General features: G+C 35.5%; 1 protein-coding gene across 1 annotated transcript; it reads left to right on the top strand.

The window, feature by feature from the left end:
- Window positions 1-531: 531 nt before the first annotated feature.
- pgm2l1 (phosphoglucomutase 2-like 1) lies at window positions 532-15,343 on the top strand. Its single transcript, XM_066665351.1, has 14 exons — window positions 532-768; window positions 5,682-5,849; window positions 6,350-6,456; window positions 6,888-6,972; window positions 7,060-7,143; window positions 7,433-7,626; window positions 7,704-7,893; window positions 8,182-8,279; window positions 8,826-9,006; window positions 9,756-9,849; window positions 10,336-10,465; window positions 11,545-11,734; window positions 11,840-11,973; window positions 12,615-15,343. The coding sequence occupies exons 1-14, from the start codon at window positions 667-669 to the stop codon at window positions 12,715-12,717; spliced, it is 1,860 nt and encodes a 619-aa protein (XP_066521448.1). The 5' UTR covers window positions 532-666; the 3' UTR covers window positions 12,718-15,343.
- The last annotated feature ends 334 nt before the right edge of the window (window positions 15,344-15,677 follow it).

The following is a 15,677-nucleotide window of genomic DNA, read 5'->3' as shown; positions in this document are numbered from 1 at the left end:
ATCATCCACACAAAGAAAAAGGAAATTCTAAAATGTAAATTGTGTAAATAGCTTATGAAATCAAAACAATGACAAAACCAAAACAAATTTTGCCTGTTTTAGTCCACTAATGTATCTTCCAAAAGTAAGAATGGGAATCTAGAGAATAACAACACAACAAAATCAGCAGATACCACTTTACAAACTTTAAATTTAAGGCTTTAAAAGACAATAATTTATATGTAAATTAATACTGGTATAACTTTTCCCTCGTTTTTATAACGGTGAAGGCCAAATTTACCTATTACTCTACAATAATAGGTTGTCAAGCAAAATAGCATTTATATAGAGTTTTAAAACGAGCATTCATATAAGTTCATTGCATGTTTTCAGACGAACTTAATACTAAAACTTGATCTATAAAATATCCTATGAAAATAATAACTTATTTACGCAACAAACCAGCCCTTAGGTGGCGCTCCAGTGTCGTCGGCGTCGAGGTCTCGCGATATTCTGTCTGCCGGTTAGCGAATATTCCAAAGAGGCTGTGGAGATGTGTATTTATCGGGTTGACCTATTCGGTCTAGTCCGCTGAACACGGCTGCTGTTCTTTAACCAAACTTCCAAGACAAATTTAAAGTGAGCACAAAACTGGATTTCAGCAGTCTTTGTGTCTGTGGAGCTAGTATGTGGCCAAATGAAGACCTGAACCCCAACTCGGACTGTGTAGCGAGCACTGGAGACTCGACTCTAGACAAACTCATCCTCCAGTGGATCTCCTGGGACAAGGTCAGTGTGGAACAGAAATTCAATAGTTACTCGAACTTTCCATTCCCCAGTAAACGGAGCATCAGCTTAAATGGTTTATTTGAAACGGATTCCTTATTCGCCACTTACGTAGTTCTAATTTTCAATTCCACCTTAAATGTAGCGGTTCAGCCGCAGCAGACGCAATTGCATTCAAAGGTGGCAGAGTGAACGTGCTGCAGCATTTAAGGTGGAAAGAAAAATAAAAAAAAAAACCATAGCCAGCCTGATTTACTCCTATATTTTCTAATATTTTTCAGGCTATTGTTTTCATTGGGTCCTGGGCTTACAGCAGGGTTTCTGCCCAGTCTGTGAACTAACATTTACCCACTATGTTAGTGCAGGGTTTTTTGTAAAAGCCCTTTAAACGTTGTCTATTTGGAACGTTAATATTTGAATCTGCGTAGCTCTCAAACGCACAGTGCTTTGTCCTGGAAAATTTTTAGTTTAATGACATTTTATAGTTAGCCATAATACATGTTTATGGTTTATTAAGCGACCTGTATCTCTCATACGTTAATAACCATGAATAAGATTAATCCTTAACAAAGTATTTTACATGAAACCATTTCGTCTTTTTGTTTCCCGTTAAAACTGCAAGGAAAACATTCAATGTGTATAAGAGTTAAAGCAACCGGGGAACACAATGTCTTTCACATATTACTGTTGTATATGGCTTGAGAACCTGCTTATGACTAGTCATATGTGAGAGAAATTGGGTGGGCTTGGGTTATTTTATCTCCTTAAACCATGTTAGAATTTGTCCTTACACGATCTGTACCACTGGTACTTTATTTTTAGAATACAGGTCTTTGGAGTGGATGAATGGATACAAATATATCACATTATGTATAGGCATTGTTATAATACACAACATGCACAGACCCACAGTCTAGTTAGTCTTAAAATTCACTTTGCTTAGAAATATACAACTACTTGCTGGTACAGAGGCATATCCTCCACTGAGTCACATCACCTTTTCTGCAACTAGTTGTTGCAGAATATTTCCCCATTCATCTGTACAAGACTTAAGATCCAAAACAACCTGTGTTTTCCATTGTCTAAATCTCCTCTCCCTAATGTGTCATGCATTTTCAAAATGAGACAGATCTGGATTGCAGGCAGGTCAGTAAAGCACTCACACACTGGCTGTGTCCTACTGAAATACACATGGAGTTCCTGGGAAGAGATATGGCAAGCTATGTCTCTCCCAAACTCCATTAAAAGCTTCAGAATCAAGGGTACATTCACATAAATGCAGATTACACATGCAACCCCATGCCATCACAGATGCAGATTGGATTGGCTTTTTCATACTTGACACTTAGAATCATAGTTAGAATAGTCAGTTTCTGAGCAAGATTATATATAGCTTCCTTTTTGCACAATACAGTTTCAAGTTGTATTTCCTGTTGCAGTGGCAAACTGTGAATGAGAAAATGACTTTCTAAAGTGCTCCTATATATTTTACTTATGTCCATCATGTCATGACAGTTTTTCAAACAGCATCACCTGAGGGCATGCAATTAGTCATGCAATTTTGGCAGCAGTTCGGCAGCTGTTTGTGCCCATGTTGTTTATACACTGACTTCCCTGACTCCCTAAATCTGTGCATGAGATTATGCACTTTGTAATGTTGCACTGAGAAACGTTTTTATACTGACATAATTTGGCACAAAGGGATGAAGCTTAATGGATGCCTTTTTTTTCTTATACACAGTCTTGATGACTTCACCTGTTACCAGTTAAACTGCTAACTTTGGTGACATTCAGAACAATGACACTTGTATAACCTTTTCAGTCTTATTTAGCCTCTGTCCCAACTTTCTGGAGTGTGTTACAGGCATAATCTTTCAAAAATATATATTTACCAAATACAATAAACAACAAAGTGTTTATTTACACTGACAATTCTTTCTTTGTACTTCTGTCAGTTAAATACATGGTCAAGCGATTTAACAAATTACAGTTAAGTTTTTATTAAATTTTTAGGGGGTCATGGTCACAATGACAAATCTCATTTTAATGTATTATTTATTTTTTACTGACTTCTAGTTAACCCTTTCAGATATTCTTGTTTCTGGTATTATGAGAAATGTGATGAGCACTAGATGCTTTTAGTATATTAAAATATGTTAAGGTCTTTTCATATGAACTGTTTTAGATTGCCCTCTTTTTTACACTCTCCTTGAGGCTTATTGAGTGTGCATTGCTCACATACACTGTAAATGAAGCAGCTAAATCTTAAAACATTTGTCAGCTGAGCAGCTGAACTGAACTATACCTCAGGCAAAGTAAAGGTCACTGTAAAGGTCAGTCTTACTAATCTTACATATGATCTCACACTTTATTAGTGCCTTTTACTTTCACACTTGGACTGCATATTTTACAGTGTACTGATTGCTGACTATTTCTTCTTGCATGCAGACCCTGCTGTGTGAATTTGAAGACCTCAGGATATTTTTAAATCTTTTGTTCTGTAGGTCATGAGAACGGCAAAAATTCTCATGATCTTCAAAGTTCAGTCCCTTACAAGTTGGGATAATATTTTAAATGCTAATTAAAAACATATATTAATCGTTGTTCTTAACTGAAAAACAATACAAACCATGATTTTTATTATATTTGTTACAGCTTTTTTTTTTTCCCTTTACCTACGTTGATCAGCCATAACATTACTCCCACCTCCTCGTTTCCACATTCACTGTCTGCACATTCACAGTGCTACAGTTACAGACTGTAGACTCTGCGTTATGTTCTTCAATGTCCACAAAGCCCACAGGATCACAGAACACATTATCTGGGTAGTGGATATTTTTGGTTGGTGGTTACTCAGAGAAATGTAAAAACTCCAGAAGCGCTGCTGTGTCTGATCTTTTTTATCAGCACAACCCACGCTGACACACCACCATCAACCACATCTGTGTCACTGCAGCACTAAATCATACCTGCACAGTGGAGGTCCTGACCATTTGAAGAGCTGGGGGTACAGAAACGGGACAAAGAAAATATTCCCAATGGACTACTGTCTGTAACTGTAGAACTGCAAAGTGGTCCTGTGTTGGCTGTTGGAGCTGGGAGAAATGATAGTGAGTGTAGAAACAAGAATGTGGTCATAATGTTATGGTTGATTGGTGTATATCAGATTTATTTTTGAGAATAATAATCATTTTTAAGCTGAAATCATTAAGAAAAGTATTTGTGCATAAATGTAGGGCTTTTTTTGAGACATATATTGCTCTTCATAATGTACAACATGTTTTGAATAAATGACATGTTTGGACTGAAGGCAGGTTAGTTAACCTCCCACACCCTCTGATTAAGCAGCTTTTCATGAATAAGCATGGACATCCCTGAATATCTAGTTCCAGAATGAAGCCTAGGTTGCTCTGAAATATTCATATACCTTTTAGTAATCAATGTTCCCTCTGTAGGTACTGCATTAAATGAGCATTAAAGCCAGTAACAATATCAATGGTCTTTTTTTGACCTTGGCCCTGTCCATTATTTCTGTAAATTATCTGCAAAGCTGATTCATCTGACCACAGCACGTTTTCCACTAATTAGGAGTCCATTTTAGATGAGCTGGAGCCCATGGAAGTTTCCAGTATTTCATAAAGTTTTTCTGCTATACATAGTAAAGTCTTACCTTGCACTTTGGATACAGCAGCAAACAGTGTTGGATAGTAATTTGTCATCCTGTGCTTCTGTGATAAATATATTCACATGGGCTTGGGAGTACTTCAGAAAACCATTGTCACTTTCCATAGATAACCTGATTACTGCATCAAGAAATGCAAACCTGAAAAACTCTTATACCTAGAAAGCTATTCATTAGTTCTCTGGGCTAAAACCCAGATGGCCTGGAAAAAAAGCTTTGGTCAATGAGTCCACATGCCAGCTTTTTTTTTATCCCCAGAGACTTTGTGTTCTCTGTGCAAAAATCGACAATCCACAATTCAACCAGACTATCAGAAAATGGTGCGAATACCAACATCTGTCATGGTATGTGGGCTGCATCAGTGCCCATGGCATGGGTGACTTGAATATGTGTGTACCCTCTATGTAGAGGTGTATATTGGAATTTTACAGAGACATATGCTGTCATCAAGGTAGTGTTTTTTCCAGGATGTTCATCATTATTTCGTCAAGACAGTGCCAAGCCTTATTCTGCATGTGATACCCCAGAGAATCATAGAATATGGCCCACTGACTGCTGAGCAACTGAACTCTTGTATCAAACAAGACGGGGGAAGTTTTTTTTTTTCTTTTCCTTTTTCTTCTTGCAAACTGCAACAATTAGTATTTTCAGTTCCCAAATTATGAAAAACAAATTGCAGTAAAATAAATGGTGATGACGAATGTGTCATAAATATTGAATTTATTGAAAATGATTTATTTACATAAATACATCAAGTTAAATTAAATACAGTCAAGTTGTTCAGTGTAAGTATTTGTATTGGGACTTTGCCAGATGTGTGGACATTGTAGCAGACAAGAACCAGCATAATACTGGTGTGTTTGTGCAAACTATAGAAGGCTCAAGCATGCATTTGTAAATTTACCAACATTTTGTCCTTAGAAATTTAATATTACTGTTGTTTTACATTTAACAGTAATGTTTGCAGGTTGTATTTGGTAAGTCTAGTCTGTGTGTATTTCCATCACAACCTGTATTTGCAGTACTGCTGATTCATTGCTGACTCATCTTACTAAAAGGCAGATGCTGATCAATATGCCATCTATGAATAAATGAGGCATTTTTCTTTCTCATTACTCCCTGTATCACTGAATACCATGTTGAAATATCATACAACTTTATGGATTTTTATTTGGTGGTGTATACCTTTCCAGAATATTACATGAAATGTGTTTGTGTTTTGCTGTGGTTTTAGAATGAAGCAACCAGAGATCAGATCAAAAGCCTGGTGCAGGAAGGGTGTGTGGAGGAGCTTAGGAGGAGGCTGTGTTCCAGGATGACATTTGGAACTGCAGGACTTAGAGCAGCCATGGGGGCTGGCTTTGCCTTTGTCAATGATCTCACTATTATTCAGTCAACACAGGTTTGATATTATTTATAGATTTCTATATAAAACAGTATTCTTTACATACTGTTGAATGTATAGAGCACTGCCCAATTGCAGCTTCAATCAATATTGGTTAAATATGCAGGATAAAGCTCTTTTTATTGTCCTTGTTATAGGCCTAATGCTTATTTGTAATAACTGAATGTGTATGACATGTTATTGATGCAATTTAATCTCAGGGATTAAAATAAAAGAATAAATAAATAATTAAGAAAAAAATATTTTACTCCTGAAATTAGTACTGTGTGCACAATATGTTTGCTAAGATGACAGCAGTTGTCTGTATTCTGGGGTTAGAGGGAAGGAACCAGCATTGAACACCAAACATAATCACTCCGTTGTTCTGAGGCCTAAAATTCTAAATTTTGCTAAAGTCAGTTCTAAGGCCACCATGCTCTGTAGAGTTTTGTGCAATATTCTCATGTTAGTCTGAACCCACTTCCCATGTGTGTAACCTCTTTATTTTCTCCTCATAGGGGATGTACGTATACCTGGCCAAATGTTTCCCGGATCTGAGTAGAAAAGGTTTGGTTGTTGGTTATGACACAAGAGCACAAGAAAGCAGTGGCTGCACCAGTGAACGGTAGAGAACCATGCACACTTTTTCAAATGTTTGCAATTTTTGTATGGGTTTTCTGTATTCAAATCTCACTTTCCTTTGAGTTTTCTATCCTAATGCTTTGATGTCTTACTTGGTCTACCCGTATGTTTTCCTTTAATAACCTGTATATATTTCCTGCACTCAGTGTTGGACTTCTTTTTTAAAGGACATTTATGATCCATTCCATCATTTTAATTAACAACTTTCTTATTGGGCAATATTGTCTTTCAGTTAGTCAAGCCAAGAGCTCATTAAACCCATAAGCACTCCCTTGTTTTGCTTGCGATGCTGCTGTTGCAAACCATGCCCCCTCTTTGTTTATTTGTTAGAAAATGAGAAAAAGTTGGGTAAACATGCTGGAAGTATGTTAATTTCATTATTTCTGTCAGTTAATTAATATTTTTTCTATGCAGGCTTGCAAGATTGACAGCAGCTGTTATGCTTTGTAAAGAGATTCCTGTTTATCTTTTTTCTACATATGTGCCTACACCATTTGTGGTAAGATAATGCATTATATTTGAACTTTGTCCATGATTGTTTCTTAAATCTTAAATAATTTAATTACTAATAATGTTTGTCCTGCAGCCATATGCTGTGAGGAAGATTGGAGCTGCAGCAGGTGTAATGATTACTGCCTCTCACAACAGAAAAGAGGATAATGGGTACAAGGTATTTAATAAGCAGCATGTATTAAGACATTTTTTCGCCGTAAAATTACTATCACCTCCTTGGTTCTTCATTCACTGTCCTTACTTTCACCACTGCTAATAATACAGGAGCACTTTGTATTATTATAATGTATATAATGTAGCTGTTACTCTGCATACTTTGCCCATTTCACCCTGTTCTTCAGTGGTCGACTAGTTTAGAGACAAGGAGGTGATAGAATGTTATACCGTGTGTGTGTGTTTTAGTAAATTTGTCACCCCTTCAGATATATTTGTCTTTTCCCCTATAGGTGTACTGGCAGAATGGGGCTCAGATTTCTTCACCACATGATAAAGAGATTCTACGCTGCATAGAAGAGAATGCTGAGCCATGGGCCGAGTCCTGGAATGAAGACCTGGTTGAGAGCAACCCACTGAGAAGTGATCCACTGGAGGATGTCTGTCAATGCTATATGAAAGAGCTGAGCACTATCTGCTTCCACAGGTACCTTTTAAACTACTGGTGAAAGGGTGTCCGCATAAGTTAATAGACTTTTTACATGTACAAATTTTCATTTTTAGAGAACTGAACACAAGGTCTCCTTTGAAGTTTGTACATTCATCATTCCATGGAGTCGGCCATACATATGTCCGGCGGGCATTTCAAGCATTTGGATTTCCACCTCCTATCCCTGTACCAGAGCAGATGGATCCAGATCCAAACTTTTCCACTGTCAGCTGTCCTAACCCAGAAGAAGGGGAATCAGTTCTGGTAAGAACACCAAAGCTGTAACATTTAGTTAGTTTAATAGTATTAGAATCTCTCAGATTTGATTCCGATGCCTTACCTTTTTAGGCTTGGTTTGGGTAAACTTGAATTAGTTTTAAGTTGCCTGACTAAATATAGAAGTTCTGCTTTTTCATGGTAACATTCTGTGTTTGTCTCAAGCTCATATTTTTATATTTTTAAACCTAAAACAAACTGAAATATATTACCAGCTTCATCACTTACTTAAGACATATGCCAAAATTAAATAAAGTCTTCTACTTCTTCCTTTAGGAGCTGTCTCTTCTCCTTGCAGGGAGAGAAGAAGCCAGGATAGTGCTGGCCACAGACCCTGATGCTGATCGCCTCGCTGTTGCAGAGCAGTTTGACAAGTTAGTCATTTGTAGCTTTACAAATGTAAAAATAAGGTGCAATGCAGATTTTAATATTCTTTAATAATTACTATAACTAGTTATTTTGTTGGATTTTCAAATAACATTTAATGTAACATTGTTTTATTCTTAATATCACCAAAATAACGATTAATATATGAACATTACAGAATATGCCATGACAAAGTCAAAGGGTAACGGGTTGTGGTCCTCTTTGTTTCTTAGAAGTATGTTTTATAGGTGATCCAAGTATATAAGTGAACTGGATAAGTGCTTACAGATAATGAATGAATACATTTGGCACTCAGCCAATCATGATCAATGTGTTCTGTGAAATAATATAGACCCAGTGCTGAATAAAAACATTGTTTCTTTTTATTTTCTTAGTTTTAAATAAAACATGTCCCAACCTGGAAAGAACCTAAGAAGGGCCATGTTGTTGAGCTATTCATTACATTGCTTGATTAATACTTATTTCACTTGGAATTTGTTGTTACATGCTGATATGTGTGTTTATGTTCTTTGCTCATGTCATATCATGGACAGGAGTGGTTGGAAAGTTTTTACTGGGAATGAAATGGCTGCATTGCTGGGCTGGTGGATGCTGTTTAACTGGAAGGAGACTCACTCTGACCCAGCAGAGACTGAGAGTGTGTACATGCTGGCCACCACTGTCTCCTCCAAAATACTCAAAGCTTTGGCACAAATGGAAGGCTTTCATTTTGAGGTGAGAAAAAAATAACCCACTGAGATTAGCCTTGAGTCAGAAATCTTTTTGTTTTGCATTGTTATGCAGTTGGAGGTTTCACTAATTTAAACATCAAACCTGATGCCCTTGATACAAACAGAACAGTCTGTATTGTACCTTTCTTTATAATTAATGCAGAATTGCGAACACCATATTAACAGGTAATTCCACTGATATTTCAAACCTAATTCAGAGTGGTTTGATTTACAATGGTTCAGTATTGGGTTGTATAATGGTTCAAAACTCTGAAAAATAGATTTTATAAAATACATTTTTTATTCTGAACTTGTGTGCTGTTAAATATTTATTCATAATCTTTTCACATCTTATCTATCTATGGAGATATTTTTAGAGGCATTAAATCCTTAAGACATGCGGTTCCTATCATCCTCATATCATATCATCCACCCTGTGAACAACTTAGACCTGTTAAGTTTCACTATAATGGAGTATTTCAGCTCAGAATACTCTTAATGTGTTTGTGTAAGTTTTATTATTTAATTACAGTTAAAATGAAGAGTATTACCCTTTTAAATATAATTTCATGTGTAAATAAAATAACATATTAACAACAAGCTTAATTAATGAGTCTGTTAAACAGTAAAATCTGTAAATATTTATTTAGTTGTGGTTTTTTGAGTCATACTTGTAAAACCATGCATTCTTGTTGATTGAAAGGCTACCTGTGTCCTGTTCCATTTGTCCTGTTTGACGTTTCCTCATCTCAGGAAACACTACCTGGCTTCAAATGGATTGGAAATAAAATCCACGAGTTAACAAAGACAGGAAAGGAGGTCATTTTTTCCTTTGAAGAGTCCATTGGTAAGTAAAAGTACTATATATATTTGATTAATTGTATTCTCAGTGAGTCTGTTCTGGCTTTAGAAATGTTTGGTATATTCTATTATCTTGGTCATAAGAATAAACAACATTTACAGAAAGGAGCTGTTTATGAGCTGGAACTGTCATTGTTAAGAAATTTGACCTTTGGTTAAATGATACTATATTGTACTACTGCCATCTAGTGTACTTATCGCAGCAATACAGCTGAATTTTGAATCTGAGGTACATATTGTGTCTGTCCACAGAAAGCATGCTTCTCCAAAATAATAACTTTGAAGGAGAAGGAAAAAACCTTTAGTGCAAGTGTAAAAAGATTTATTCCAAGAGATATTGGAGCATTTCTGCATTCATCATGAAATTTTCACACAGCAATATTACTAATGTTACTTAGACCCTTCTAAATTTTTCAAGCCATCATCTGTTTGTGAGAGTAGTGGTTGTTTACCTGTGTTTGTGTGGTGTCAGGGTTTCTGTGTGGGAGTATGGTGCTTGATAAGGATGGAGTCAGTGCTGCTGCTGTTGTTGCTGAGATGGCAGCCTATTTGCACACCAAACATTTTACCCTTCACCAACAACTTCAAAACATTTACGAAACGTGAGTGTAAAATAACTTTACATGTTATTAACTAGCTTTTTCCTTCTTTTAAAATGTTAGGCCTTGCTTACTTACTGATGTGCTGGTTTTATATATGCTCTGAGCTTACTCTTGATAAAGAAGTAAGACTAGTTCAAATATTAAAATTAGTCTTCTGGTTTTGTGTTGCTTCTTATGTAAAGTGCAAAAACTTTGCCACACATTTTTGTATGTGATCTTCTATAATGGTGCTGGTCTCATGTTTATGTTAAGGGGGGTATTCAACAAAAATTTTTAAGTTAGCCAGTTAAGCGCAAAATTGAACGCTGTCCAATAGGTATCAACCCCAGCTCTGGAAAGCCTTGGCTTTGGGCTTAAGGTAGCTTCCCAACTGAGAAATCCTTCTTTGTGGAAGAACCACAAGGTTAAACGGAGCAAAACAAATGCAATAAACAAAGAAGCAAAAATGGCTTAATTCAGATTTTCTGCACACTCCCCCATTGGGTGGAAATTAACAGTAGCTCATTCTCTTTTAAAGTAACTGGCACTGAAATAGTTAGTTCTGAACAGGGCTATTTAGAAACTGAGAAATGTGCTTGAGGTGTTTGATCCTTGTGGTATTTTGATCACAGTATTTCTCAGTTTTCATCAAGACCCCAGGGAATGGCCTTAATTTGTGGACATGGGATAAAACATGTCCCCTTTTAAAAAAAACAGGGTATTTACGTATTTTTAGCTTAAGACACAATATGAGTTTTCAAGAAAATATAATTGAATAATGTGAAAAACACTGCATTTGCTGAAATGTTAATGCAGTAAGAAACCAAAAAAATATTAATGATTGCAATAGTTGGTAAAGTAAGATATATATTAGTGTGATTTGTTTGATGAGAATAATTTCCTAAATCCCAAGACTAGCTTGTTAATTTGCTTGGAAATAACAATTTGGCACACCCCCTGAAATGACAGCCTGAAGTGTTCAACGACACTAACCATTCCTCCAACAGAATACTAATATCTAATGTCAAATACAAGAATTCCTAAGCAAATGTTCATTTGAATATAAAAATGAAATTTTTCTTTTCACTGTTTTTCTCTAGTTATGGCTACCATATATCCCAAACGTCTTATGTTATCTGTAACGACCCTCAAACTGTCAAGAGAATATTTAGCCGAATGCGGAACTTTGAAGGCGAGGGTGTTTACCCAAGAAAGTGTGGAGCATACACCATTGCACACATCAGAGATGTGACTACAGGTTATGACAGCAGTCAGCCTGACAAAAAATGTGTATGTATCCTCTGTCCTGAAAAAAAAAAAAAACTACTTTCACTAGATTGTTTATATTTGTGTAATCTGGGATATAAATTTATACCTAATCCTTTTATCTTTTAGGTTCTCCCAGTGTCCAAAAGCAGCCAAATGCTCACATTCACATTTCTCAGTGGTATTGTTGCCACTCTTAGGACAAGTGGAACAGAGCCTAAAATAAAGTACTATACAGAGTTTTGTGCACCACCTGGAAAAAGGTTTGTGTTTTGGAGGGTTATGAGTCTTAATTTCATCTTGAAAATAATTTGAATATGGATTTCATATATCACATCTATATTTAATATTCTTTTTTTCACTATAAATTTTGAAGTACACAAGAGTTTAAAATAATTTTCAGATTACAGTCGCAGTAATCACATTTGATTATGAATACAAACTTAAACTGAACTTCTGAGATTTTATGTCATATTGGCCAAAGGTTAAACACTTATTCTTCCCAGGAATAAGTAAATGCTTGCAGATTAATCAAACTCGTGTAGCAATCACAGAGCCTTCTTACACAACGTTAGTGACCAGTAATAAGAGTTAAGTCAAGGATGTGAGGGAAAAAAACGGAGCATTAATTGCAATGATAAGCTAATATAACATTCCTTAGGGATTGCTGATGCGCTTATGTAATTGGACCTAATGAGTTGGATTATTCTGGGAGAATTTACAATTTACTGGGAAGCCATATTTAATTAGGTGTTTGCATAAGGCCCTGTAATGAATAATGATTTAAAATTGTGGTAACTAAAATAAATAGCATTTTAGGACTAGCATTAAATAGTAATTTCTGGACTATATTGTGAAAAGAGGTTTAAACTAGTTGAAATGTTACTTTTTTTTGCCTATACAGTGATATGTTCAACATTGAAGAGGAGCTAAAGCAAGTAACCTCTGCTCTGGTGGAGGAGTTTCTGGAACCGGAGAAGAATAATCTGATTCGCAGATCAGTTTAGAAGTGTCTTACCTACAGTGACTGATATACTTACAGGCTTATTTTATCTAAATATAATTCCAAAATCTGAATGTTCTGTATCACTGTGAAATGCTGTCCATTGCTGCAAGATTCATAAGATGCAGGTTAGTGCAGATTAAACAAGCATGCTTAGTTCTGCAGTTGTGGTTCATGTATTGTAATTTTACAGTGTCTTAGAGTTCTTTTTGAGATTACAAGCACTTGTTTAATCAGAAAACGCAGCAATGTTTTTTTCCTCTCAGCAAGATTTTAGTTTTGCTTGGTTAAGGGGGATTAATAGACGGGTTTCCACAATGTGGAATGTGAATTAGTGATATGAACTGGAGCTCTTTAGTATGTGGTAATAGAGAGAATTGATCACCAATGAGAGAGCTCACTGAATTTGAATGATAAGATAGATAGATACTTTATTGATCCCCAGGGGAAATTCAAGAATATAATGAGAATCTGCCAACAATGTTCTTTCTACTTCTAATTTTAGTAAAATCTGCATAGCGTTTCTGGCTAACTTCAGATTTCCAAGCATGTCTTAATGTGCAACCATTTGAAAGATTTGTCCTTGTCAGGAGTAATTGCCAGTGCTAGGAGGGAAGTAGAAATTTTATTTGGAAGTCGATTTCCCCCCCCCCCCCACCATTTGTTGACCAAGCATTGTTTATTGTAGCAAATGTTTCATATCTGCTACGTTTCCCAGATTGTAAAGTTCTGGGAACAACTCTATGCCTTTCCATGGTTCTTTAGTGTCCCAGTGGTTCAGAAATGCATACAGTTTAGAAACTATTTATATTTCTTAATTTGTAATGGAATTTTTTTATTTAATTTTTTTTTTTTACTCTTGTTTAGCGGGCTCAATATTCTGCACAAAATTAAGATATTTGTAATAACGTATGCTCAATGCACACAATCAAAAGGCAGGAAACCACACAAACATGGCATTTCAGACAAACAAATAGAAACAACAAATGTTAGTAAACCATGTTGAGTATTGTTTGTAACTAGTTTTTCTTTGTACCTAGGTATTTCAGAAATTCTCTTAAAAGCAATTTCCGAATTACATATCTAGGGTATAAAATCTTGCTTGAATGGTGGGCTGTGGATAGGACAGACGAGGGATATTTTCACTAAAATCCCAGATTGAGCAGAAGGATATTTTGAACAATGATGCTGAGGCATTATGATTTAGGCTCCTTTTGGCTGTTTCATGGTTTGAGCAATTTCCTATCATTGAGTCAAACTGTTCTAACAAATCCTATGGTACTGCTGTCCTCCTTTAAGAATGTCTTCTGCTGTAATTTACTATTCTGTTACACTACAAAATTCAAGAAAATGTATTTAAATTATGGTTAGAAAACATGTTTTTGAAGAAGAATATTCAGGGATGGAGTACTCTAGAAACAGAGAAACCCTCTATTAGACAATGCTTGATCTGTGTGAAAACTTGCATCAGGGGATTATGGCTTGAGAAAGCCTGAAACATTGCACTGAAGAACTAAATCGGTGTACAGTAGTGGATAAAAGGGCATTTTTTAAAATGTTAGGTTTTTGTTATAAGTTATCTGTGTGCATTTTGAGTTAGTTATACAATTTTGTCTTGTTGATTCAAGCGTGCAAATAATGATTAGTTATTATTAACTTGTAACTGCACTTGCTTATAATGTGTGTGTGTGTGTGTGTGTGTGTGTGTGTGTGGGGTGGGGGGGGTAAAACTAAACAAACTCATATTTCTCTTATCATTCTGTCAGCTATAAGTGTTTAAACCATTAAGAGTTATGCTTTCCCAGACAAACATTAACCCTAGTCCTGGACTGGTTCCCTTTTTAAAACCACTACTTTTATCAGAAACCTTAGGAACGTGAATGCTTGTGGTGATCAAATAGGTTAATTTGTTAATCATGATCTATCTTGGAGTCTCTTGCACAGAGCGTTATAGCCATTACAGAGAAGACGCTAACTGAAAATATGGGATTCTGACTATCAGATAGTTAATGATGGTTTAGAAAAGAGAAAGAAACCAGTAATGGATTTTGCATTTGAAGCTGCTGTTACTTCTTGACTTTTTGTCATTGATGAATGTCAAATATTTTCTCCCATTTGGGTTTAATTGTTGTTGTTGTGATGATGTTAATAGTGAGAAGGAAATACCACCACCTTTATAGCCACACAGCTACTCCACTCGGTCATATTTAATTTTGTTTTGTTCTGTAAATTATGATCTGAGTCTTGATTTGTGTTTTACGAGTCTGTGTACATGTCTCACAGTAGTTCATAAAGGAAGAAGACTCTTGCTGCTTTTTTTTTGTTTGTTTATCCTTGTAGCACTGCAGACAATTTCATTTTTCATGATCATGAAATTTATTGAATGATGGTGGATTGTTCCATTTAATTTTTACATTCAGATACAATCAGATAGTGCTTGACTTAGATTTTGAAAGGTGATGAAAGTAAGCACTTGATGGCAATATTGTAAACTGGTGCAAAGAACAGATTTATATATTTTAGATAAATGAGATTTGAAAACCAAAGAAAGATATTTTCTTTATAGCATTACTATATGTAAATGAAATCTATTTATTTGCAGTGATACTGAAGCTGTTTCATTCAGTGCATTTGTTTCCTTTTACCAATAAAATTTTGCTTTAGCAAACTGATCATGTGGATTTCTGAGGAATGAAGAAACAATAAGTTTGTGCAGTAAATTCAAGGGGCAGCACATGTCGCTGTTGTACAGGTATTTTTAAAACAGAAATGAAAATGTAAAATTCTTAAATCAAATGTGATTTCCTGATCATTTCAAGTTTATTACTGTTGACTAATATTTTAAAATTTAGTTTAGTTGAAAGCAAATGGAAAAGAAATACATATTGCTTCTGTTTTAATGTTTAAAATATAGTCTAAACAGGAAAACAAATGTTGTATTATAGACTCTATTATTCCTTAAAA

This window comes from Hoplias malabaricus, chromosome 1 (genome assembly GCF_029633855.1).
Source record: "Hoplias malabaricus isolate fHopMal1 chromosome 1, fHopMal1.hap1, whole genome shotgun sequence".
In the NCBI taxonomy this organism is placed as follows: Eukaryota; Metazoa; Chordata; class Actinopteri; order Characiformes; family Erythrinidae; genus Hoplias; species Hoplias malabaricus.
The sequence above is the reverse complement of the archived record's forward strand: the minus strand, read 5'-3'. Positions and strand labels throughout refer to the sequence as shown.

Coding starts and splice junctions, on each gene's coding strand:
- pgm2l1 (XM_066665351.1), top strand. CDS start 667: ATGTGGCCAAATGAAGACCTGAACCCCAACTCGGACTGTGTAGCGAGC. Junction 5,850..6,349: donor CTATTATTCAGTCAACACAG/GTTTGATATTAT, acceptor TTCTCCTCATAG/GGGATGTACGTATACCTGGC. Junction 6,973..7,059: donor ATGTGCCTACACCATTTGTG/GTAAGATAATGC, acceptor TTTGTCCTGCAG/CCATATGCTGTGAGGAAGAT.